Source organism: Lichenostomus cassidix, chromosome 2 (assembly GCF_008360975.1).
Source record: "Lichenostomus cassidix isolate B80296 chromosome 2, HeHo_3.0, whole genome shotgun sequence".
Lineage (NCBI taxonomy): Eukaryota > Metazoa > Chordata > Aves > Passeriformes > Meliphagidae > Lichenostomus > Lichenostomus cassidix.
This window is the reverse complement of record NC_139482.1, coordinates 45,798,482-45,824,858: the sequence shown is the minus strand read 5'-3', so window position 1 is coordinate 45,824,858 and position 26,377 is coordinate 45,798,482. Positions and strand designations below refer to the sequence as shown.

The 26,377-nt window shown below is 33.6% G+C and overlaps 1 protein-coding gene across 5 annotated transcripts in view; it reads right to left on the bottom strand.

Moving 5' to 3' along the window:
* The window catches only part of BBS9 (Bardet-Biedl syndrome 9), a 291,677-nt gene that overhangs the window by 202,792 nt on the left and 62,508 nt on the right, over positions 1-26,377 (bottom strand). For all 5 annotated transcript variants that reach the window (XM_085051384.1, XM_085051388.1, XM_085051383.1 and 2 more), the window contains 9 exons: positions 23,303-23,379; positions 21,140-21,193; positions 19,152-19,254; positions 18,110-18,214; positions 16,087-16,101; positions 12,465-12,605; positions 10,200-10,295; positions 5,835-6,007; positions 3,882-4,034 (listed from right to left, as the gene is read on the bottom strand). In XM_085051384.1, the coding sequence (XP_084907510.1) occupies positions 3,882-4,034; positions 5,835-6,007; positions 10,200-10,295; positions 12,465-12,605; positions 16,087-16,101; positions 18,110-18,214; positions 19,152-19,254; positions 21,140-21,193; positions 23,303-23,379 (917 nt within the window). The remainder of the gene's footprint in view (positions 1-3,881; positions 4,035-5,834; positions 6,008-10,199; positions 10,296-12,464; positions 12,606-16,086; positions 16,102-18,109; positions 18,215-19,151; positions 19,255-21,139; positions 21,194-23,302; positions 23,380-26,377) is intronic.

Sequence of the window (26,377 nt, the reverse complement as noted above, 5' to 3'; positions counted from 1 at the left end):
GCCTTTAAAGAATAAAAAGGAAACTACACCCTATATATTGGAAGTGTGATGACACAGGGCAAATCTGTTTGTATTACAATAGAAGTCAGAAAAAGCAAGACAAATCATGAAGCAATGCAAGGTAGAAGTAATTGCTTTGTCATTACATTCTTTTTTGTAATCTGGAACTGCTCAGTTTTGTCTCAGACTCATGTTTTAAGTATTTAAAATTGGTTAAGGAACAGTTAGTGCCCTAGGAGAACTCCACCCCACATTTAAAATTCATCCTCCTCCTTTCCTAAAAGAATATAACTGTGGTAGCCTTCAAAACAGGGTTAAACACAGCTTACAGCTAATATTGCTTATATTCAATACAATAAAATCCATGTGGGTTGAAATAAGAAATTGAAGCATCTTATTTTTATGACACTTCTTAATTCCAGTTTGTACCTGGAAATCCAAGTCACGTTTGCCAAGAGTCAATGCATGAAAACTATGATTTCAAGGCAAGAACCTGCAGCTACTGCCAAACTATGCTTTTGTCTTTTTCTATTATGACAGAAAACACATTGTAGACATAAAAGATAATTAAACTACACTTTCAAGTAATAATATGTCTCTAAGTACGGGTGCATTATACAAAGTACATGCTGTTTACAACAGCTACCATAAACTTTGCTGCAATATCATTTCACATTTGAAGTCTTTTAAATCACAAAATACATATGGAATCTCAACTACCATTCAACCGATTTTAAATGTATCTAATTAAAATCCTTTCTTAGAGCAAGTGCTAGCAGGATGTCCAACTGCATTGATGAATTTTTTTTTAGCAGATCAAGAAATTCATAGGGATATAAATAGCATCTACTGCAAATAGATTTTTCCATTATTTTCATAGCACCTTCCTATAAATCCTCCTTAAAAATCGTAAGAATCACATTTCCTATTTCAAATATACAAGACTACTATGTATATAACAGCTTTCCTTTTCCTTCCAGAATGGAACACCTGATGTCACTCTTTGTTAACAGTTAATACTTACTTCAATCCATTTAGATCTAGAAATATTACTTCAGAAAGTCAAATTCTAGAAGAAAATGTAAACAGGAGTACAAAACCAAAAGCAAGTTTTTCATCATTGCACGCACTGATGCCTGCTTACACATTTCTTCATTCTTGCCAAGATGAAAAGTAAGACTATAGTTTCCTTATAATAAACCAACCAGTAATTTTACTGTAGCACGAAGTTGTTTGTAGTGCACAAGAATTAATGCAAAAGATTAGTGCATAAATAGAAATTCTTTTTACCAGGGAATCAAATGCAGCTCGATTAATTTTCTCCAGATTGACATCTAAAACTTTGACATACACTGTACATCTACCTACATATCACACAAACATAACTGTTACTCGAAGCCGAAAATCTGAAAATTAACATTTACAATCTTCTTTAGCTGTAAAATTTGAATCAGTTCAGAAATTCATAGCATCTTGAAGGTAGGCAAAGAAACCACATAGAACAAGTTTAAAGTAGGTATTTATCACACCTAGGCAATGGAACTACATGAGTTGAATACTCATTATTTGATTTGTATTTAAAAGGTAGTTCATACAAAGGTTACACATCTGCCATATAACTGCTCTGATGCAAGGAAACAGAGGCAGCAATAAAAGGCATCTTTATATCCCTGTGGATTTCCAGATGTTATAATATTAAAGCTTCAATCAAAACCAAAATCCTATGCTATAATAGTTATTCTATTAAGAATGCAATTCATATAGTGCCCAAATCCTGGAGATTCTGTGTTTAAAAAGACTAATAAAAATCACACCCTACTAACTAGAAACCCCTTTCTGTTCTGCACGAAAATTTTGGAATACAATATAAAACCAAAATATAGACATTTCCCTTTTGAGTACAAAACACAATGTAAGAAGTAACAAAACCTTGCTTTGCTTTGTACGTAACAATTATTTTAGTGAAAAATGAGGGAATAAAACAAGGCAATTTTTTCTTTTCTCATGATAAAAATATTTAACATAAGAGAGGAGATTAGATTCTCAGACGATTATAAGAAAATAAAAGGCTTATTTATTTCAATGTCAAAAAGCTATATGTTTAAAAGAATTCTTTGAGGGAGACTTCATAGTGTTCATAGTTAGCCAGCCTCCTTATTCCTTCTCAGAAAATACATTTATCATATTTTGAATACCTCAACTATTTGCATTAGACATACTTGTTCAAATAAAGACAGAATATGATACTGAATAAAAGAAAACAAGGTCTTTTCTAATACAGAAAACACAACATTGAGCAATTTCATTTCACCTCCACAGAAGAGTCAATATTAAATCTTACCACAGCTCCCACCTTCAAAACAACACATGCAGTAGTGAGGTCTCTAGGGCAATCACTATTTTACTACACTTTGTTTATAGTAACAATAACAACATTTCTTTGTTGGAAGGGGATTCCCACAAAGAAAAGAAATTACAAGGGAAATCTATCAAGAAATCTACCAAGTTTAAACAATTATGAAAAAATGTAAACATTTGTTCTTTGAAAAGAAATCTTTTTCCTCATTCTACTTTCAACTACACTAATTCCAATTCAAAAAGCCTACAACAGTAATGTTAAGAAAAGCACCCATCTAATGCTGGTTTGAAGGACATCAAAAAATAAGCCTCGGCAATATGCATCTATTTCAACCTGACTTTTGCCATATTCTCAGAATTCAGCTTTCAAGTCAACTGCATAAGAAAACTGTCAAGCACATCCCAGTTGCTCCTAAGTTTAAAGGCAAAAAATTCTACAGAGCAAAAGCAGACTCAAGAAACTCACTAATGTTAATCTTTCAGGCTTATTTAGTCATGCCATTTCAAAGTGTTAAAGAACAACCCATCTAGAACAATACCCAATATTTATTAAAGCAACCAGAAAATCCCCACTTTTAAACTTACATTATCTCATGTGAACACATGTGAACTCAGTAAAATCCAGGATATTGCTGTGAATTCAGAAAAGACTGGAATAAAAGTAAATCTGACTTATGTCAGATAAGCATATATGGAAAGCATAGATGGAAAGGCAGTTTTCTCCAATTTAAAGAAATGTTTTCTTAAGCAAAACAGTAGGGGGAAATGGGAAAACACTTTTCCTTAACACCTTTGGATTTCAGTTGTGATATACAACACTGCACAAAGGTAAGTCCTTTTCCAGTAAGGAATCTATTTGTGACTCAGCTTCTCAAACGAGGCATGTCAGAAAGTAAAAGCAGATCCTCCCAACAGAAAAGCACAAAACACCTAAAATAACTTCTTAACAAAGGGGACACATAATGAAAAAGTTATTCTAAAGCAATGCAGAGCTGACGCAGGAAAAGGAAGAAAAATTGGTTTATTCTTTGTCCATTATGGGGATGGTTTGGGAAGGATTTTTTTTTTTAACACTGCTCTTCTGTAGCTATCACATTTTGAAATGATTAGAACATAAATTCCCATAGGAAGGACATGGTCAGTCTCAGACAATTTTGTTGTGAATGTTACACCAGCCAAACCATTCCACCAGTTTACAGTGTACCATAAAATATTTACACAAGCTATGAACTATAAAATATTTTCGCATGAACTATAAAATATTTACACTATCAACATCAGTTAGGAAAGAATGATGTGCTGTCAAGCTGGTATGACCCAGGAGTAAAGATTTTGTGGTCACAGATTAAATAAAACTATTGCAAATCATCTGGAAAGTTACAGGGACTATTAGGTTAAACAAATTACTGCTTCCTGGTCTCTTGGATGGTAAATGTAGCCAGGAAAGCATAGCTTATGTGCTTTAAGCTAAGTTTTACCGACAAGATAAAGAAAGGTTAGGCTCTTAATCAAACTGTACTGACCTCTCTGAATGTTCCTTCTAGCAAGGTGTCCAGATGTTGAAGAGGAGCTGGAGTTTTGTCTTTGAATCGTGTCAGCAGTCGCCGCTCAATAGCTCGAAACTGTACAGCCCTTTCAGATAAAAGCTCCTGAAGTTTCTCAGCATTCAAACGTAGCTGGCAATTGAAGGGTTTTCAAGAATTCAGGTTAAGGGTCATATACATTTATGTATGCACATTCCACATGAAATGGGAGAAGGATAGGAAAATTTTTGAGACAGAGTGTAATTCTCAGATATGATGTTGTTTATACCAGTTTCATACTTTACACTCCTTGCAAAGCTTAACACTTTCAAGAATTATAATTTGCCATTGAAATCAAACCAATTATCAACAGCCACAATAACATGGCATAAATATCTCATCAAGAAGCCTATACGCAAGAATGAAATTTCACCACCAAGACATGAAGGCTTCTTATTTGATCTGCTATTTATGACACATATACAGTGTATTGGATTTTATATTCATTGCAGTAGAAAGTAAATGGTTATTCCCTTGGCATGAATGGAAGTACTCAATACCATATTGTTTGAACGACTGTCTCTTTCTGAAGTTAAATCCTAATTTCCTTTCATGCAAACTGATTAGCTACAGCAACAAAATTCCTTGAAGTGTTCACAAAACATTGAACACTGTACATCAAGTGCCCGGACAATAAAAATTCCCATTTTATCTTTTAATCACCACTTTCCAGTGTATGCCTCTAAAATAAAAATTACTAAAGTTGAGTCTTTCAAAAAGCTGTAATACCTCTGTACAGCTGACATGCTACAACTAGCAGAAGAAACATCAAGACACACACAGCTTTCCAAACGCAAGCAAAAGTGTCCCAAAACAAACAGAAATAGTAAGTTTCTTACATTTACATACCAGATTATACTTAAAAATAAGCAGATGTCATTCTGTCAGTACATGATTATGAAAAACAGTTCAAGGATGCTAAGGGAAAAAGAAACACTATGAAGTTTTGCTAGAAGTAGTAAGAAAAAAGGGACATCTCATGTAAGGGACAACTCAAGTAATATTCTCCTAAGGTTGCCAAAAAAAAGTGTTGAAACTAAAAGCGGTGGAAGAATAAGAATGCCTTTAATAGATCATTTGACATTTTCTAGACCAGATAGTTACAGTAAAAATTCAGACATTTCAAAAAAGCCAGCTGCAACATAATTAGAGTCTAAATTAGCATCCCAGAAATCACACCTATATTTCAAACTTCAATGTATTTAAGCATGTTATACAATCTAAAAAAGCCTATGCTTAAGGTATTTCTACAATATCAGTCACTTAAAAAACATAAACATTTTTAGTTTCAAATTAGTTGAAAGACAATAGAATGCCTACTCATGAGCTTGAGATATAGACCCGGATCTAGGCTGACTACTCAAAAAATCCCAGAAAATCCCAATGACAACTTCCATCTTTCTGTGTGGTGATGGCTCCACCTCAGGGAAAATTTGGCAGCATGAAAGAACATCCAATATTTTTTCTCATTCTTGCATACATATGTTGCTGCTTTTGCCCAATACAGGAGTTTAATAGAAATTTTCAAATAGCTATGCTTTTTCTTTATTGGAAAGGTGTGGGGAAAGAATGCATATATTTTATTTTATTTTATTAGCTATTTCTACCAGCTAGCTGAGCTACTGGATATTTTTCGTTGTCACCTGCATGGCCAAACAGGAAAAAGTATTTACATTTCTTTTATTTCTAGTCTGGCAAACTTCTTTGAGCCTGCACTGCTACTTCTGCAAGTGTAGGTTTTGAAAATCTGAAGGGACTTTTCCTTACATACAACTTTCTATTTTCTGAAAGCCAAATGCCTGTAATACTATAGTTATAATCTGATGAACCATTGCACTGACGTACAATTTTACACTATCAGACCATTAGTAACTCTCATATTATGTAACATACCTCAAAATGTTGATCAATTAGTTCAAAATATTCTTGCAGGGGAATTGAACCAGAAAAGGTACATGCAAAATCCTTGCAGTTTTGCTTCTTGAAATGTACTTCTAGTCGGTGTAAGAGCTCTTTCGTTACCAGCCATAGGTCTTCCAACTGATCACTCTGAATCCTGTATCGTTCTTTAAGCATAAGAACAAATAACAGATTAATAAACACAGTTTTCAGACACATAAATTCGCTATACAACAGTTTAGCTAACACGCAAATTGATTTTGTTAACTGTATCCAAAGTCTACATGAGATTTTCTTAAGACCTGTACATAAACTAAACAAACAGTTACATTTTATTGATAGTGCTATGCTTCACTCGAAATACAATTAATATTAGTAGCAGGTGATTCTTATCCATCTACAGACTATGACTTTGTGAAAATGGCATAGTGTAAAAATTGGACTGTTAATATAAACAGAAGTGAAAAACCAAATTCTGTTGGGTAGTGTTCTCTGTCCCAGCAAATTCATTTTAACTTAAGAGATTTTAGTGAATTTCAAAGTACCAGGCTAGTGGAATGAGCTTTCATTTCTAGTTCACATTTTTATAATCCTCTCTCCAGCTTCTAGGAAACAAGAATTAACTAATATTAATATTAGTTTAATAAAAATAATTAACTAATATTAATGAATAAATGTTGAGAAAAACGTTGTGGAAAATCATAGCAGCCTTTTAATTTTAATTTTTTCAGATAAAGCATTTTCAAACATGAGTTCCTTACAGCTTTTTATTACATGTCTGCCAATAACTAATAAAATAAGAATAGATACAAGTGCAGCTATGAGGATTTGACACAAAATCGTTCCTTTTTTTTTCCTTTGCCCTTGTTAAAAAGGTCCACAGTAAATCAAATTAACCAGAATTCTTTAAAACTTGAATGCACTTATTTTAAATTTTCTCAACATCAGTAATTCAAGATTGTTTGACATTACCACTGGCATCATTCCCAGGATACGTATTTCACTGATTACAGAATGACAAATTCTGTTTACAGTGTCACAGGAAAGAAGCAAGTTTTATTTAAAAACATGCTTGTTAAAGAAAAGAACACCATCTGCTAAAGATAGCATTCGACCTAATATCCATTTTTTAAACACTCACAATGTAATGGCTGGACTTACTTGGATGTATCACCATACTTTGCCTTAAGTGATTTTTCCTTGACGGAAATTAGCTCAGATGTTTCCAGGCCAAATCAACAGTCATTCCATTTATAATTGACATATCTAATACATTAATGGTTTAAAATGGACAAAACTAATTTCCTCCAAAACGCACATTTTGTTTCCATACACTGTTTGTTGGTCAATACAAACACAATCTAATTTTACCATAGCCTGAGTAGAGAACATTGCAATCATTTGCTTTATGCAATCTTCCAACTCTCAAAAAAGACAAATTAGATTTAGAAATGTTACAAAACTGAGAACCTGTAGTTAAACTAAACACATGCTTTAAACAGAAGTAGAGGGGGAAAAAAAGAAATAATGCTTCTGTTCCTCCCATGCTTTTATGATGGTCAACCAACTTGTATTAGCTTTTTGTTAAAATAAACCCCATTATAGAAAATTACAACAGATTTTCAGAAAATTGTCAATCAGAAAAGCAAGAAACTGAGGGGCATCAATAGTTTAAATAGATTACAAAGTCTTTTCACACTACAACAGGTTGTCCAAATAGCACAACCTGCATTAGGAATGGCTGCTCTGCAAGTAGAAAGTTTAGCAGATTGAGTTCACTTCTTAGCTAGGAAACCCACATCAGAAAACAAAAAAACAACCAGCCACAGTTACCAGTCAGACCCTTCTTTACACTTTGATTAAAAGACAGTTTTAAAAATTTCTGCCAAAAAAAAACTTTAAAGTCTTAATCTAGCTGGTGCCAGCTACTTTTTAATATATATTTTGTGTCAAGATGTTCTTCAAGCTGGGCTTCTTTGCAGCAGCCTTGAGAAGCTGAAGTAATAACTTCAATTACTACACTGTTCAAAATGGATTAGCTAACACAATTAAAAACTAGCATGAAAACAGATGCCACTCCTGTTTGTGGCCTCAGCAGTAAAACCCAACTGAACCTGAAGGCCTTCACTGCTACATGCAGCTCTTCCCATTCAGAACTTAAGGTCCTTTTGATAACAGATATGGAAAAAGAGGTCTTCTTCCATTGTCTGTAATAACCTCCTTTCATGGAAAACCAGCAATTAGGCTTCATCTTAAAAACTTCTTTTACTTTTCTGAAACACCATTACTTCTAGTCAAAATTTACACCTACAGTTTTCTTTTTGAAGAACATTTCCTCAATTATAATTCTGCATAAGCACTTTTGCAAAGTGTAAGTTCAGTGTTACATAGCAGAATAAGTGCCTACCAAATAATAATTTCATCTACATTCATTAGTTCCACAGAAAATCTTCTGTTCAGTCAAGCACAATCTTTCTAGTATCGTGACTTTCTTCCAAACAATGCTTTCGTATTATCAATAGTCTCTGTTCATAAAAATATTCTGAATTATGCTTGACTATCAGATTTTTTACAAATATTTACCTTTAAATAAGTTTTAGCTAGGTAACATTTCAAATTAGCAAATTCCCCCTAAGACCTTCTCTAACCAACCCAATCCAATGCATGAAGTGGATGCTGCAACAGGCTGCTAACAGAAAGCAACATCACATTACTGATTTGTTTACTAAAGTTAGGATTCCCATACACAGTAAATGAGTAGCCTCACTAAGAGAAACAGATATTGTGAAGCTCCTTTGTAAAGCGAACTTCACAAGTAGAGCAGTGTGGGAAAGTTTATTCTAAGACTGCAAGCGTCATTCCTAGCTGGTGAATACACAAACCTGAGAGCAAAACATTGAGAATTGGGGGTAGGGATGTGTGAGATTAGAAGTTATGGCCTTCAGTAGAAACTAAAATATATTCATTACATTGACACAGATTTGTCCTTACAGCAATCAAATTTAGCAACCGTACAAAATAAAGTCCAAATGAAAGATTTAAACTGCAATCCAGGAAATAGTTATTTAGAAATCTTTTCAATTCTTTAGTTTTTAAAAACTATCATTGCACATCTAGTTAGTTAAAACTGTATAAGATCTACTATTCAAACAAATATTACTAACAAGGTAATAACAAAACAGCATGTAAATAATGCATACAAAAATAATAGAAATGGATTTGATCCTTAGAAATGTGAAATTATTCTTGGTACAGTGAAAATTACTCTCCAGAAGGCTTCTGTTTTTAACACATATGATTACATGAGAAAAGGTATTAAATTTTATCTCATAGCTCACAGCTGACTCCATCAATATTTATATATCCCATCACAAATATGGATTTTTGAAAACAGTGAGGAAGATTATCTGTGTTGAAAAAATCTTCACATCAACAAACCAAATTGTGATTTTTCACTCAAAGCAGATTCCACAAAGCATTCACAGTGTTCCAATTGAACTCTCTGCAGTGCACAATCTCTTTTCTAGCTTTTCAATTTGTAGTCTGCTGTATTAAATGAAGACTTTGTGCTCTGCTGGCATGGAAAATGCTTAACACAATTGAACTGATTTGGTTCCAAGGCACATGCCAGGAGAGAGTTTAGCAAGTTGAGCACTTGTACAGAGCAAGACCATAAACTCTTGAAAATTAAGAGAACCAATATCTTTCAAAGAGCACAAATTCAGGTGGTTAGAACAGGACTATTTAATTCACAAACTACTCTATGCAAGAGATACTGGACCAGGTAACAGCTTATCTGCATTTATGTTTACACTCTGTAAGCATAATAGGAAGGATCTTGAATCCATAACCCCTTACTTCCAAAGATATACTGGCATCTAAATATAAGAAAAAGGCATTTACTTAGATGTAGAGAAGCAAGTAGAGTCTGATGCCTAATTTAAGTCAAGGAATATTGAAAGGCAGTGGAAAGTTAGAAACTTGCTTTTTAATCCCTTTCAAAAATTTCAGTAGGTGACTAATTCCAAACACAGATGTTGAAATTCCTTTGAGAAAAGACAAGGGTTTTTTCCATTATTATGACAGTATTAGCTTATGAATAAAAACATTCTTAAAAACTTTAAGAAAACCCCATTTCTTCAGAGAACTACCAGTGTAGTGTACTATATTTTGAGTACAATTTTTTGTTTCATTACACAGTTTTGTAGTAGAGACGAGGTAAGAAACCATGGGTTAACACTTTCAGCTACTGTGTTAATTCATAAACACTGATTATCCCTTGCATGATCCCCATTCTCAATTTGTACGTATACTAACTGATGATCAGGCTTCTTTTACTCTAGTACTGATAGAACTTACGTGACGTTTTTGAAGCAAGAAGAGTGGTTTTTGAACCTGTTAAAAACTGAAATCCCAGAGCATTTGCCTGGTCACCCTCAGACGGAACAACAAAGTCTGAAAAAGAAAGTTAAATACCACTTTCTGTAATTTGACACTGGCATTTGGCAAACTTCAATCATAGCCAGGACAACATCAACCTTTGCACAAGCAGATGAATTACATTGTTTCCCTTCTTAGGGTTCAAAAGTAACAAATATCAGCATTTTGGTAGACCCTTCCTTCACTCATAGGTGGAATGTGAGCCCCACACTGTTTCTCTTCCCCAGCCTGAAAACAAAAGGTTGGTTTCCCAGAGATTCAGTCTGTACATTCTAAAAAGAACCATGATTAGTGTAGAGTCCAAAGACTACCTCCTTTTACCAGATGCAAGGTCACCTTTAATTTAGATATCTATGCAAAAATTTTGCAGAAATTATCATCATTAAAATGCTTAAGCACACTCTTTTTAGCTTTCAGCACAGAGCAAAACACCCAGCTTGCTAAAACTAGCTACTCTGCAAAGTCAATCCATGTACACCTTTCTTTGCATTCCATGTTGTGGATCATACCAGTTTAAAAAGGATTAATTTTTGAATACCGTATTTTAATAACTATTATTTGTCACCACTACTTCTCCTAAAAATAAGGCAAAACAAGGAACAGAAGAGATACAACGTTTATTGCATTCACCAATAATTCAAAGTTTGTTCACAAATCACATCACAAACAGCATACTTTTTAAACACTGTAAATGGAATGAACAGAAATGAGAACACTTTAATGCCTTCTTAGTCCTTTGCTTTGCGTTTTATTCTCAACAATGCATGCCTAAGTTAAAAATAAAATGCAACGTGCTATTCTGAAAGGATTATTGCTTAGCCATAATGGAAGCCCATTACTGAAACCTCAAAAAATACAAAAAAGAACCTTAAAAAAAAATGTTGCTGTGTTTCAAGTATTACACAGCACACCTAGTTGAGAGAAAAGTTATATTTACCCTTAGAATGAAGAGAATCATGCTTTAAAAAATAAACCAAAAACAAAAACCAGCACACCAATATAGCCTACATCACTGTTTTCAGATAAATATACTATAAAAGCTTTAAAAAAAGAGATTAAATAAAAATACCATATTGAAGTTGTTGGCCCATACAGCTCTCAGCAAACTGTTCCAGAACCTTAGTCATCTGAAGTTCAAAAACTTAATCACTGCCAGACTGAACTTACTCACAATTACTTTATAAGCCCTGTTTATTAATTTCTTCTTGTGCTAATATAATCATCTAGACCCATGATATAGCCACAAAATATTTACTGAAGTCAACTGTATTATCTTTTTTTTTCCTGTGTTTTATTAAGCTAAATGAGTCACTTTCTTTCAATTCTCCTTTTCAAATCTCTAGATAACATTTTTCTACACTTTTGAGTTATGTACATTATATTTTATTTAGTATCAGCAACCAGCACTGAGCTTGCCAGTGCACAGTAACATGATATTAGTTTCCTACATGGAAATATTTTGTGTAATGCATCTTTAATTTTATTTGTTTACTTATGATTATACCACATTGTACCACAGAGTATTCCTGTGGTAACTTCCACCTCCTCACTCTTCCAAATAATGAGCACGTAATTACAGCAAAAATTATTTTCATAACATTACACTTCATAGTACTCAATTTCATTCTTCTTTTTCCAGTCCTAAATGCAACCAAATTTCTCCTTCATGTTACTTTAATATAATGCTGAACACAGAATGTAGCTCAGGTTTGCACATCAGAAAATAATACTGTGTACAAGTCTTCTTTTTGGTCCAAGAAGATTAATGAAATTATTAAATACATAAATGAGCTTTGAAACAATATATCAAATACTCCATAAGTCATCCTCCAAAGCAACTGTACCCCTTACACACAACATTTACCACCTCTGCTTTGCCCTGCTCATCGTTTTTTAAATGAATGTCCATGTTTTCCCCATTGGAACACCGCTTAAGCAATTTTATGCAAAATTATTGTCTGCATACATAAAAATTAGATCTATACCATGTAAAGAAATATGCAGCTTTACCAGAGGCAGGTATACTACCCAAGGTGTATTATTATTGAAATACTATGCCATCATTTCTTTCAAGATATATTTTTAAATATACTAACATGAGCTTTTTTTAATTATCTCATTACTTCACATGGACAAACAATTCCTGTTGGGAACTTCTAAAACATTTCATATTTAAAAACCTACCTGGAAAAATGGTGGCAAAACTGATGGGAGGTTTGTTGGTATCAATAGTTAGCTTGTGATTTGCTGCTTTTGAAGGTTGAGCTGGAAAGCAAACTAACCTCAAAGGCAAGCTGAAGTTACACTGTGCAACTCTCGGTATTCCTAAAATGAAAGAACACAGATTCATTTTTCATTTCCACATTATGAATACAGGACACTTCATACCACTGGCCCCAAAGAGGTATAACAATATATTTTAAAGTGATTAAGGAATGTATTAAAACCAAAACTGTATAAAATTCTATTTTATTTTTAAATTTTCCACCTAAAATATTTTTACATTTTCCACCTAAAATATTTTTAAATTTAATTACTTATAATTACCTTCTCAAGTGAACATTTTTATATGTATGGGAAAGCAAGAGTTATTAGAAAAATCTACTACATACTGTATTTATATGAATTAACATGCAATGAGGATTAGTTTTATTTAAAGCTCTAGACAAACAGTATCACTTTAACATAAACAACAGCTGTGTGATTACTCCTGATGCTTCAAATACAGAATTGAAGCATCAACATTTTCATCAGGAATATCACAAACTAAAGGCTTTTTATGAGCATATTTACTCTTTTTTTATATACTCCTAAATAACATCTAGGCAACCTTCATATTATCTGTCAGAGGTTTGTGGCTCAGAAAAAGAATGTATCCAACAGAGGTTATTACCCAAATGTATATTAAACTCTATCTTTCAACTTATTGCATCATAATGAAACAGAACTGTAGAACAAACTGTTTACTTCCCTGACTATTGGGATCTACTATCACTAGCAATTTTATCAGAATAGTACAGGAGAAAAAAAAGGAATTTTTAACACTAACATTTAGAAAACATATTTGAATGTGTCCAAAATTTTCTCAGATACAAATATTGCTTAAAATTGCTGGCATGTTCAGTGATTGCCTGGTATGTTCTACGCAAAAGGCAAAAGGGCTCATTCCTGTGAAATACAGAGTAATTGCTCTTTTGAGCAGACAGATTATGGTGGTTTTGAGGACACTTTTTTGATGAAGCAGCTACAGGAAAACCTTGTTTAACAAAATAGATTTTTAGAGACAATAAAGTAAGTTACTGTCAAAAAAGTCATGAAACTGATAGCTACACAGGGGTATATACAGAGAGTATAAAAATTGCGCTGAAACATTCAATAGCCATCCAAGCAATCCTTTTTGCTAGCAATTACATTCGTTGGCTGCTTCTCAGATCTCTTCCAAAGAAGAAATTACTTCTAAGACTCATCTCAGGAAAAAATGCTACCACAAGGCTCAGAATCTTCCCTGTAGCTGTCAATTCACTAGCTGTTTTGGCTCACTGATAATGCCTCCAAGTAACTATTCTGCAACAGCTTGTAAAACATAAAATCAGAGAAAAGTGAGCAAAAAAGTTATTCAAACTGAAGACAGCTCTTCAAAATTAGGGTATCTCCAGGTTCCAAGGAAAATTCCTGAAGGAATACTTGAAAATAAACCCATACTCTTTCAGAATTATTCATTCAACTGCATCTTCATCACCTTACAAGAAAAGTAAAATTTTTCTTGATGACAACATAACACAAACATCTTAGTATTGAACTTAGATATGGAGACATCAACAGGACAAAAAATTAGTTGCAAAAGTAGGAAAAAAAGATTTTGATATATTTTTATGTTTAAAACAATACATTTTTCTTGTTTCAAAACAGCTTTTTCTACATAGTCTGCTATTAGTCTGCCTCATCATAAACATTTCAACATTTCAAAGGTCATATCAAAACTACATCAAGTACTATCTAGCCTTGGAAGGAGACTGGGGAGATTTCTAGTCAATTAATCAAAAACAACTACATATAAGAAAAACAAACCAAAGAGCGCCAACAAAATTTATCACTACAGTGAAAACTCTTGCTGGGAAATGTTTCAGAATATTTCAGAATTTTATACAGTAGTAAGGAAACACGAAGTGGCAGCCATGTGTGGGAGTCAGAACTTCCTCAACCTGTTGATGTTATGTCTAGTAACACATCTCACTTCATTTAGAGTTGTGATACTTTGCATGATACATAATTTTAATACTGTAATAAAGAAAAAAGAAGTGGAAATAAAAATTCAGGTTCTCCTCTAATCTGAAACAAAACAGAAGTTATCTAACATTATCTCATAAGGTACTAGTTCTTAAAGGCATACTATGCACTTACCTGATAAAAGTAATAAAACAGTTACATGCCCTGTAGATACTATTTCATTTCCAAATTCCTCGTGCATTCATTTAATTATATTTGAAACATAACATTAACATGCATGATAAAAAGTATTAAAAATTCAGATGTCCCAATTTAGAATGTTAAATATTCAGAGAATTCATATTTTTTCTGGAATTGATGACCCTGAATTTATGTAGTCCAGTGCACCTCACAGTAATCCAAACAGATTTTGTCCCAGATAATTCTACAAAATTTACTGTACTCCACAATATTCTCTTCAGCATAAGGTTTTCATTTTGATTAGGTATTTCTTTAAACAAAAACCCAATCTCCATTTTCAGAATGTTATTCTTTCAAACAACATACACTTGTTTTTATATAGCTTATTGATAATTAATTTTTTAAATTATTTTGTATGACAGAAATATGCCACAGGGTAACAGATATTCTTGCCAAGAATAGTATCTTATTGAGATGGTTTGAGCATCTATTTCCCCTACAACACCTCAAGGTCCACCAAAATATCCAGAAACCAGAAAAGAAAGGGAACCATTAACAGTTACCTACTTGCTACTTTTTACTGCACTTAGTAAGATCTAAAGAGCGTAAGTATTGAAAAATAAGGCTCAAATACACATACGCCTATAAACTGTTTAGGAAAACTGCAGAACTGAAAAGTCCTTTTCAGCTGATCTTGAAATCTAAGGCAATCAACTTTTTTTACCTTTCCAAAACTTGAAGGAATGTGCTTTTAATATATTTATTTTAAAGTTCGTAAAATATCTTCTGCAAGCACTGCATTCTTTCAACAGATCTACAACTACACTGTAAAACTACCCTTCTCTCTTTTTAGTCTACATATACGTAACATAATTTTCCAGTCTTGTTTTGTCTTTTAATTGTACCTCTTCCAAGAATTTTATCTACCACAATCACAGCTGTTTTGTACTGCTGGTAGTCTCAGACAGAAAGCAGCCTTTTAGTCTTGAATAAGATGTTTGCAAAAGGAAGTGGAATGAAGGCATGTTGTGACATCATTCTCAGGGCTACTCAGCCCAAACAACAAAAATGCTTATTAGCTTTTTCAGTTGCACCAAAGATGTAATTAAGCTGCCTAGCTGGTAAAACTGGGAAAAAAACCAGATAAAAGAAATTAAGTAATATTGTTTTCAATCTCCAATCTCAATGCACAAGGCACTCAATACTCCACAAAATTCCTATGTTACATATGAGAAAGTACAATATACTACATAAAGAAATGTCTTTATGACCACACCTTCACAGCATCAAACCAAGAATAATAAGAACTTATAGAAATAATAGGCAAAATAACAGCTCCCTTCCACATCTGCTTTGTTCAGCATAAACTGCCAACTTTGCATTTTTTGCATTAACTCACCTTCAGGATTGAGCTCTGCCATAGGACCAGCAACAGGACAAAAGGAAAAAAAAATACATGAGATATTACTCAAATAAAAAAAATAAATTAATAAAAAAAAAGGAAATGTAACAGGGTTTTAAGATCTTAAGCGACATTTGTTAAGTAGACAATACATAAAGACATAACACTAGCCAAAACCAGACATGAGACCACATTTATCAATAGTGCAACCCCATCCAAGTGACTGACTCATTAAGCTTCAGCTGTATGAATCCCACGGAGACAGACTGAAGAGTGATTTGGACACAAATATGAGTATCTTAAAAACTAAGGAGGAAAAAGTCTCTGTTCAGATAAAATGAAGTCACAAAAGCATCTAAAGTTTGTTTACAAGTAAATTACACTTAAGGATTTGACTGCCAAGTAACACTAGTATTTGTATGTAATTCCACAAAACTATCTCAGCTTAATAATTTAAATAAATATAAAAAAATCAGCAGATTCTAGCCCTAGCCCTAATTATGCTCCTTTCCTTACAAGTGTTCCAAGTTCAACCAAAGATAAGTTTTTTAAAATTTATTCTTCAGTTCCTACAATTGTTAGATGTCATGTCTGCTTTTTCTTTTTATAAATAGCATATAAACCATCAAACATACTCAAGATGCAAGATTTCCTTACTTCCCTAACCAAAAGGCTTGCAAAATCCAACTTAATATCTAAAATGCAAGTGTAAAAATTACTAGTATTACCTGGAAGAAATAATACATTCATTTTTCTGGTCTTACAAAGCAAAATTAGAGAAACAAGACCAGCAAAACAAAAAGCAAGCTTTCAAAATCAGAGGATCCAAGACACTCGCTTGTGTGCTACCTATTCAGTTATACCACAAAACCTATCTAAACCCACATCAATAATTTGGACAGTTATGTATGTACAGCACTCATTCACAAGGAATATGCAGTCAGAATCACAGGACAGAGGGACTGAAGTTGTACAAGCTGTTCATGCAGGCTCTCAAGATAAAGGGAGTCCTTTTCTTTAAAAACATGAGTTTCATTATTTTTCTAGAAATAAACATTTCAGTCATTGCACAGCCTAGACTACCATCATAAATACAATGTTTCAAGTGTGAAGAGATACACACAAAATGCTTACATACAAGTGTTGCTATAGGATAAGGTACTCAAGACCACCACCCTTCACAGAAGCCACCAGTTCACATGCACTTCTTTGATGCCAATCTATTCCATTTCTGCTGGCATAGCTCTGTCTTTGCACAGTGAACCAAATCAGCAAATCTGGCTGAGAAACAACTGATGACTATGTGACCACAACAGGGGAGGAGGTGCAGGAGCAAAGCCAAGCACTAAGAAGTGCACAACTGAAAGCTTAATCTGCTTTATGCAGCATTTGACATGGAAGCCCTGTCTAAATACAGCTTCTCAGTAGCCTGACACATACACAAGGCTGTGTGTAGAACACTAAGGTAATCAATTTTGGTTATGGATAACAGCATAAATGTACATATTTTATCACTACAACATTAGAACATTATAAAATAACGACTTGTTTTCTATTTCTTTGGGTTAGTTTATTTGTTTGGAATGAGTATGTTCATCTGTTAAAAAGGAAGTGAGGAATAATCACTCCCAGTGCTTATTCAGATCTCATTCTCTGTGGGGAGGCAGTTATAGTCACATTTGTTGGCAGACCGGAAGGGTGAATAGTCATAAAGATGTAATCAACTTCTCACTCCAAGAGGTGTTCCCTTAAAGAGCAGAACTGAAGCAAATTGATAGGACAGGGTGAGAAAGCTGGTACAGCTGTTTCCCAAGAAATAAGCTTACAATTTTACCTCTGTAAGACCAATTATATAAATTGATGCAACATAAAATATTAACTAAAACTGTAGACTAAATAAACTTTATTTCTTTAATTACTACTGCCTTTAGAATATTTCAAAAGAACATTTATAAGAAATGCATAAGGAAAAAAGGCCTCAAAAAAAAGGCACAATACTTTCAAGTCTCCAGTGGCTTACCTGTTGGTATATTATATGAAACCATACAAGTTCCTTCTAGTTCTGATGGAGAACAATTCTCCTTCAAAAAGACAGACAGGACCACAGTTTCGGATGAATCTGGTTCTAAAAACAACACAAAATTAAATTAAGTAATAGGAGCATCCAAATGAAAGCAACGTGATTTCTAGCACTTTTGGAATTATTCTACTAAATTATGATGGTTTCCATTAGTTCACCTTTATCAAATCACTGTACATGCTTTTTTTGTAATCCTTAATTTGTAAAAGGCAAATTAGGGCCTCCAAGTATCTTGAAGCATGACCTATAAAACAATTCAGCACACTGAACATGGAGAATATAAAAAGCAATGCAGATTCATGTTGCAATTTTAGTATTTTACATCAGCCATTTGCTCCTATCACATGTTGAGAAAACGTAAGAACTGCCCCTTCAAATGAGACAGTAGCAGTCAGCCAAGCCCTGTTCCAACAGGGACTATTGCTGCATATTTTAGAGCAGAAATGGCCTACAGTTCCAATTGATGCAGCAGGCACGTTTGTCTCACCTTCAGCTCCTCGTTGTCTTGAAGGCAATCCCACTTGCAGTCTTACCAACAGAGGTGGAAAAGGGCTAGGATCCCCAAACAGCTGGTGCTAAAGTGAGGACAGATGCTAGACTGTGCCCCAGTAGACAAACTTACAGTCCCTGTTGGAGATCAAGACTGCCATTTCTACACAGACAGCAATGTCAGCAAAACAAAATAACCCAGCAGAAGTACTGCAGAATGTTTGGCGGGTTTTTTTGCCTCCATCATGAAGCTGCCATCCCACCTCTCTTCGCCTGTCATCCATCATACCACAATCAAGGAAGCAACTCCATTCCTTTCAACTTCACCTTCCCCCACCAAGCAGTATCTAGAAGCTCTGGAGTGCGGGCAAGGCCAACTTGTAATAATTGCTCTATATCTGCAACAATGCGCTAACTGGAGGCTGGACTAACTTTTCAAACCTCAGAAAAAGTAATAGAATACAACAGCTGTGGTAGTACTGCCATAATTTACCTAAATCATCAAAGGCAAATTGATCACAGGTCACTGCTAACGGAGCTTGAACACACACTGCCAGGCTTGGCTTCTGCACAGCCACTCTGCTCTGGATTGTTATCTAGAACAAGGGACATACAGAAGTATTTAAAGGAAGTAACCAACTCATCTCTACAGCAGAAAAAAAAATTCATAACCAACAAAAGTATAAGAAGAATCTGCAAAGACCAATTCAGCAACAGTGCTTAAGAACTTAAAATTTCAACTTCAAAACCAGCATTTTCATTTTACAATTCTTATTTATTCACAGCCAATATATATATCATACAGTACCTTGAAAGATTACAAGGTGGATTTTTCATGTTCTTTGCAATTTTAACCCAAGACAAACTGATGCTAAAGTATTCATTGGAGGGTTAATACCCTGCAAGTGTCATGGGCATTCATTCTGATGCAAACACATATAAAATATATAAAAAACGAATATAAAATTTTGCATTTTTTAGGTGACTGAAGTGAAAAATACCCAGAAATAATAAAATCAAAGATAACCAAAGAAATTACTTCCTTTAACTGCAAACAGTATTGCACAGTCTTCTGAACAACTCAAGTTTTATTTTATTCTTTTAAAGCAAACAAAATAAGAAAAATCAATACACAGGATACTTAGCACAACAACTCCAGATAATGAGAGCTCAGCTAAACATATAGAGTGCCCCTCATTGCTTCTATTGTACACAGTTATTCCACTGCAAAAACAATGGATACCAAAACAGTGTCCCTAACTTATATCTAAAATTAAAGTACAACAGTGACTGAGATCTGATTGTTGTCTACATAGACAGAGACCAAAACCCTAATATCATCTATTCTGCATTGCTGGTCTACCAAGGAGATCACTACAGCCAGGCTAAATGAGTTTAGAATATTATGACTTATAAAATTACTCAAGTGTTAGGAACTTTGTCTACTTTAACATAATTAATATCAACATTGACTTAGGTTTAACAATATACCAGTAATAGGAACTTATTGCAGAAAAGTTTCTAGAAAAAATTTAATGTATGATAACTCCTAAATTTATTATTTTTGTTTCACTTAAAGATAGAAGATGCATAAACAAGAAAACACAATGGGGATTTAACCAGGACTTTCCATTTAAAAGTTTATGAAATATATAAATATATAATTAATTTGAATTTCTTGAAGCAAAATTATGACTGATTTTATCAGAGTAATGGTTTTACCCTGTATCATTTTTTGCACTTAAAAATGCAGAGAAATATGTTGGAGCAAGTACAAGTAAACCACACTAGTCTGAGGGAATCTGGTTCAAACAGTTCAGTTACCCTCTGAATTTTTCACTCGAGACAGAAAGAGAACTTGCAAGGTTCTCAAAAATGAGACTCCAATGATATTGTCAGATGATTATCTTAAAGTCAGAAATGAAATTCATGATTTTTTTTAGGCAAGGAAAAACTACACTTGAATGCACACGCATGCACACACACACAAACACTCACTTTCTTTACAATCTGTTTCAGGCACCAGCTCCCATGAAGAACTGCAATTTTCTACTTAGATTTTCCTCAGGTTTTTTTTCAAATAGCTAAACCTATGAAAGTCTTTTCACAAAAGAAAGTCTGTCTTTGTTTATTGACAACTAGAAAGGCAGCTGAAGATTATAAATGTTCCATTTAAGTAACTAAACACTTACTTCCATTGGAAAAAATATTCTCATGACTTCAGAAACTACTTCATTCCATATTAATAATGTTTCTGTGTCTGCTTATTGATAAGCTTATCAAAAATAAAGCTACAATCAGTTTCTGACTTTAGCAGAAGGCTTGCTAGAGTGACACCTTGTCATACTAAGAGAAAAAAGAAAGTATATATTCCATTTCAAACTTTACTCATTTTCATGTTCTTAGTGAAATATACAGTGACAGGCTTGTCACGATTTGCCACCACTGTTCCAATGCTACTGTTTGAGTTAGGCACAGTACCTTTACTGTGACTGATGGTACTGCCCCTGCTTTTACCTCACTGTCAATGGCTTGCTGTGAAGAAAAAGATGAAAACAGAGTAAATTCAATGTTCCACATGAACGAGAAAACACAATGAAAGCAATATTACTTTCCCACCATAAACTTGGTAAACACAGAATTAACATTAAAGGACTTATCATTCCTATGACAGATTAAAATACACAAAAGACATTTCTGAGTTCCTTCTGAAAATGTTTAAAATTGCCTGCAAAAAGGATAGCAAAAGGTCATGAATGCTGCATATATAAGAAACCAATACACTCTGATGTATAAATGAATATTTGAAACTGTTTTGTTTGGCACACTACTTTTCACTGTATATTTATTCAAATTCTGGAAATACCTTCTGCTATTTAGTAGGGAAAGGTGACTTCCAATCTGCCAATATATTATATATACAACATAGCACGTACTATAAAATCATCACACACTAGCTTATAATCAGAAATATACCTGAAACTCCAAAAGAAAATCCTAGCAGGCACTCTGATACTCATGCTAATTTATATTTCAATAGGCAATTCCATCTACTTCAAAATTTATCTTGACCTTGTGGTCTATTTTTATTTTATTTTATGCTTATGTTTAATTTTTAAACAGGTCAGTCACTACAGTTAAAAAATGTTCCCATTGAAACTATTATAAAAAAACACTTCTCTCACTTCTGCTATAATACCAAATTACTGACTTGAACTTACATCTTCTCATTATAAAAGAGTAAATTAAAAACAGTATAAGGGCCATATCTGCAAAGTTCCTAAGAAGTCAGGAAGCTGGTAGGCTCTCTGGGTTCTAGAAGTAGGACTTTCACTTGTACACTGCACACCTTTCAGCTAAAAAAAGAAATACTTTCATACTGGCTTGTCATGCTTACTGTCTCTGGTGACCAGTGGTTGATTCTGAAACAATAACATGGGTATAAAGGAATAGACCCTTAGTATACTGAGCTTTCAGAAATTACCTGGATTTCCTGGATCAGAGGCCACACACAGGAGGTGGTATTAAATAACAGAATGGTCCTCCACTTGCTTATCTAATCAATTTTAATACTCTATATCCTCTTTGCTTTTATCACACACATTGCAATTTCAATCTTTTCACAAGTGCACAAGTAGCATCGGAAATCCTGTCATTTCCAAGGTAACTGCAGAAGCCCTAAAATCATTCCTACACTTGCTTATTGATCCCTCCCCACCAAGTATCTTATCAGATTTTCCCTTCCTAGGCAGCTACTGAAAGAACCCACAGAAAAGCTGACCACACAGGAAACTAAGACATATGGGCAGATAAAGAGTCAAGGCTGTGGTTTGACTGATATACTGAGTTACTTACATATGAAACAGACCAGTTGCAACCGGAAGGTTGACCACATTAGCACAGCAGCATTAGTTCTAAGTGTTGTGAGCAGATTATTGCAGCTAGCCAAGACAATGTCACACTGTTCTTTTTTCTACAGGCAAGTGCTAGGACACTAGCATCCATTTATCAAAGAGTAATATCCTTGTGTGTTTTTTTTAACAGTAAGTAGCCGTGGACAATCAGTTTTGCAGAAATTAGTGGCCAGAAGCAGCTAATTACAGATGTTCTAGTGCAACAAGTAGGTTCTGAAATGTTTGAAGTGAAGCTCTTCCAAATCTTCATTTGAATAATTTTTGTAAACTACTTATGTACACAAAATGAATAAACTAATTAGGCTGCAACACCAAAGAATAGTGAATGATGGCTCGCTGGAGTAAGATTATTTCTTACAATTCAGCTTGAGTGGCTTGAGTATTCTATCTTTGAAAGATCCACTGGTGACACTTCTATTGTTTACCCCACTATTAACAACTGCTCACCAGTACAACTTCTCAACACTACAGTTATTCCAGACCCTAAGTTCTTGTTCACTTATGTTTGCTTAGCCAAGAATCTAACGGTACCCAGACAGAAGTTAAAAAAATAATTTTAATAATTCTAGTTAAAATCTTTAATAAAAGTGGGTTCTAACTGATGGAAAACTGAGGGCCATGAAGCTCAGTCCTACAAATATAAATAGTAATCACTATACATGATCACTCATTATTTACACATGTGAAACCAATGCTTTCACAGCCATCTCCTTTTTATACAGGTACATACAGATTCTTCATCCAAATCAGGTGAAACTTCTGCTGTGACAGTTACATCTCTCTGTTTTCCAGATTCAGGCAAAATATCTGAAAGAAAAAGAAAAAAGCAAAAGGAAATCAGTTCTCCTTTGAGAAAAATAGAGCTAAATTTCTAAAAATAATACCATTTCAACAGCATCCAGTTTCAAAGTTACATCTCTACACTTATTAGTGAAAAGAAAAAAATAGCAATGCATATGATTTTTGAAACTTCCAAAGAAACTTCACAATTGTATTAGATTCCTACAGACAACCTAAACCTGGATCTCGTTCTCAGTTTCTGATTTATGTACGGAAAAGGATTTACATGCACTCTATAACAAGATTTTAAACCTAATATCCATGATCTTCAGAGACTGTAAGGTATTTTTAAACTTTTGTCCTCATATGCGTATGCCAATACACCTATGATTAATCACTACCTCCAAAATAACACACCACACATCTCATGGCACTTTCATCTAAATAACTTGATAGTGAATATGTTAAACTAAGAAAGGTTCTGTCTAACTGTCTAACAGTCTAATCTTCTGCAAATTCCTCTGCATTAGGAGGTATATCGAAGTTTTATGCATAGACCATTACTCATGGCTTGGTTAAAATATGTTACCAGATGACTTCCAGGACTGTCAACATACAAGGTAAAGAATGCTACAAACTTACTTATATCCATGATATAAAACCTTATGCAGATTCACACATGAAAAAAAAAAAAAAGCTAAACAAATTAAAGCCTTAAAAAACATGAGGAATTATATAACCTTCTCTTAAGAGTCCAGAAGTACACCTCTATGGTATTTGAATTTTTTCTGAAAAGCACTCATATTTTTTAACAGAGTAAATGTATCAGAAAATGAAAAATCTGAACAGGAAATGCATAGTTCCTAAAGTAACAACAGTAAAGAGTTGATGTAAAAGGGGCAATTAACATACTAATTGAATACCTGAGATCATGAACACATTCAGAAAGCTGCAAGAATTTTATTACACACAGCGTCCTGAAAATTACCTCACAGTAGTAGACAGCACATTATCTCTTCCTAACAAGAGGGTCAAGTGAAAAGATTTTGATGAAGACAGAAAATAAGTATTCATTTTCTTGTGCTCAGAGAAAAATGCCTCCTTTACTAGAAGAAAGAAAATCAAAACCTAAACACATTTCTTCAATATCACCTAGAAAAGAAATTTAGGCCTGTTTCATACTGCCACAATTGCAAAGAACTGGTTCTGCCAATTACACAGCTCAGCAGAGTCCATTCTTTTTCTATCCCTTCTTAACCATTTTTCTTCCAGTTGCTTCTTCAAGCTAACTATGATGCAATCTCTGTCATACAGTCATTTTTCTATTGTAAGTACAACAAGAGATCACAATCAAAGTTTACATATAAGTATCAGCTTTTTGTTACTATTAAACTGAGCCAAAACACATATGTTTAATCACTTATGTCATCCAGACTGATGCAAGTAACATTATATTTAAGTTAGTATAAGAGTTAAGATTTTAAAATATTTCATCAGTTTATAATGTAAATCCTTACTCTTCAAAATGTATAAAACAGCTTAAGTTCAACAGTTTAATGGTCAGCACTGGACAGAAATACAAGACATTTATGGAAATAACTACTCTTAAGGTTTTTTTAATATGATGACCTAATTCTAAATACCTTCCACATTTGAAAGTCAAAATGAAACAAAGACAAATTATTTCCATATAAGGGTAGATATTTTCAAAACAACACAAGCTCTTACTGCACAAGCATGAATTCAAAAGACAAGAAAGTCAACGGGTCATTTTAAAGATTGAGCCTACAAGTAACTTAATGGCAACCAAGGTTCACACTAAAGTTTTAAGAAAAAAAGACAAAATGAGACAAAGCCAAAACATCCAAAACTGACAAGCATTCTTCATAAGTAAAATGTTTTGTTGTATAAAAAGGGTCTCTTACAAGTTTTACATCCAGTTAAAGCCAAACACAACATCATTAGGACATCTCTCCACAACTAAGAGAGCATTCACGAAAACTCATCTGAAAACACCACTTAGATTAGACTAGACAAATTGAGGAAGAAAAAGAAACTAAGAAGAAAGAATGGTGAAAAAAATCAACACTATTTCTAGTAAACTTGTCATTCATACCATAACAGTTACTACAAATTTTTAAAAGGACAGCTACAATTCCTTTCCCTCTTTTAAGATCTTCCACATAACATGTTGAAACTAACAAGCTGAAGTTCATTCACTTCAAATGGATTTGTTCTTTCCATCTTGCTTTTTTTTCCTTTGGTTATGACAGACAGATAAAACTGTCAAATACCTATAAAGATTGACTATGGTAAAAATCAGTGGAATTTATCCACATCTATTTATCTAAATTACACATTACTGGATTTGGAAAATAAAATCCTTAAATTACTCTACCATGATAACGGATGAAGCTACATGTAACGACAAAACAAAGAAATCTTTGTGTTATAGAATCAAACTCATGCCTGCGGATAAATAATTTTTATTGTCTAGGAAGTTCAACTGTGAGCTTTTTCATTTCTTTTCACATAGAAAGGCATGACTATTTCTTTAATGCATTTTAAGAACATGCTAACTATCATCAAGAAAATATTTTCATTTATTCCTTCTATTTGAAGATTTTTCCATAGTTTCCTGTAAGATCACCTGTATCCAATTCCCTGCATAAGTCAGGTTGTTTAAAAACTCAGTTATTAAAACATAAACATTGAAGGATCTCTGTAGAAATTATGTGCCCTTGCTTAAATAAATCAATGCAAGTTATTAGCAATGTACATAAATTCCAGAATTTATCATAATCAGTTATGTGGGTAACGATATGTCACTAAGTTCTACAAATATGCTTTTCAATAGTCAAACCAATAGAACAGTTGCTTTAAAAAAAGTCATTCTTTATTAATTTCATAGCTTAAGAAGTCATTTGTAATAATAAACCAGAATTTGGCAATACTTTTACCCTCTCTGAAGCTTAACTACATCAGATTGTTGAAATTCTTCAAGTTTTCTTGCTGTAGGTGGTAT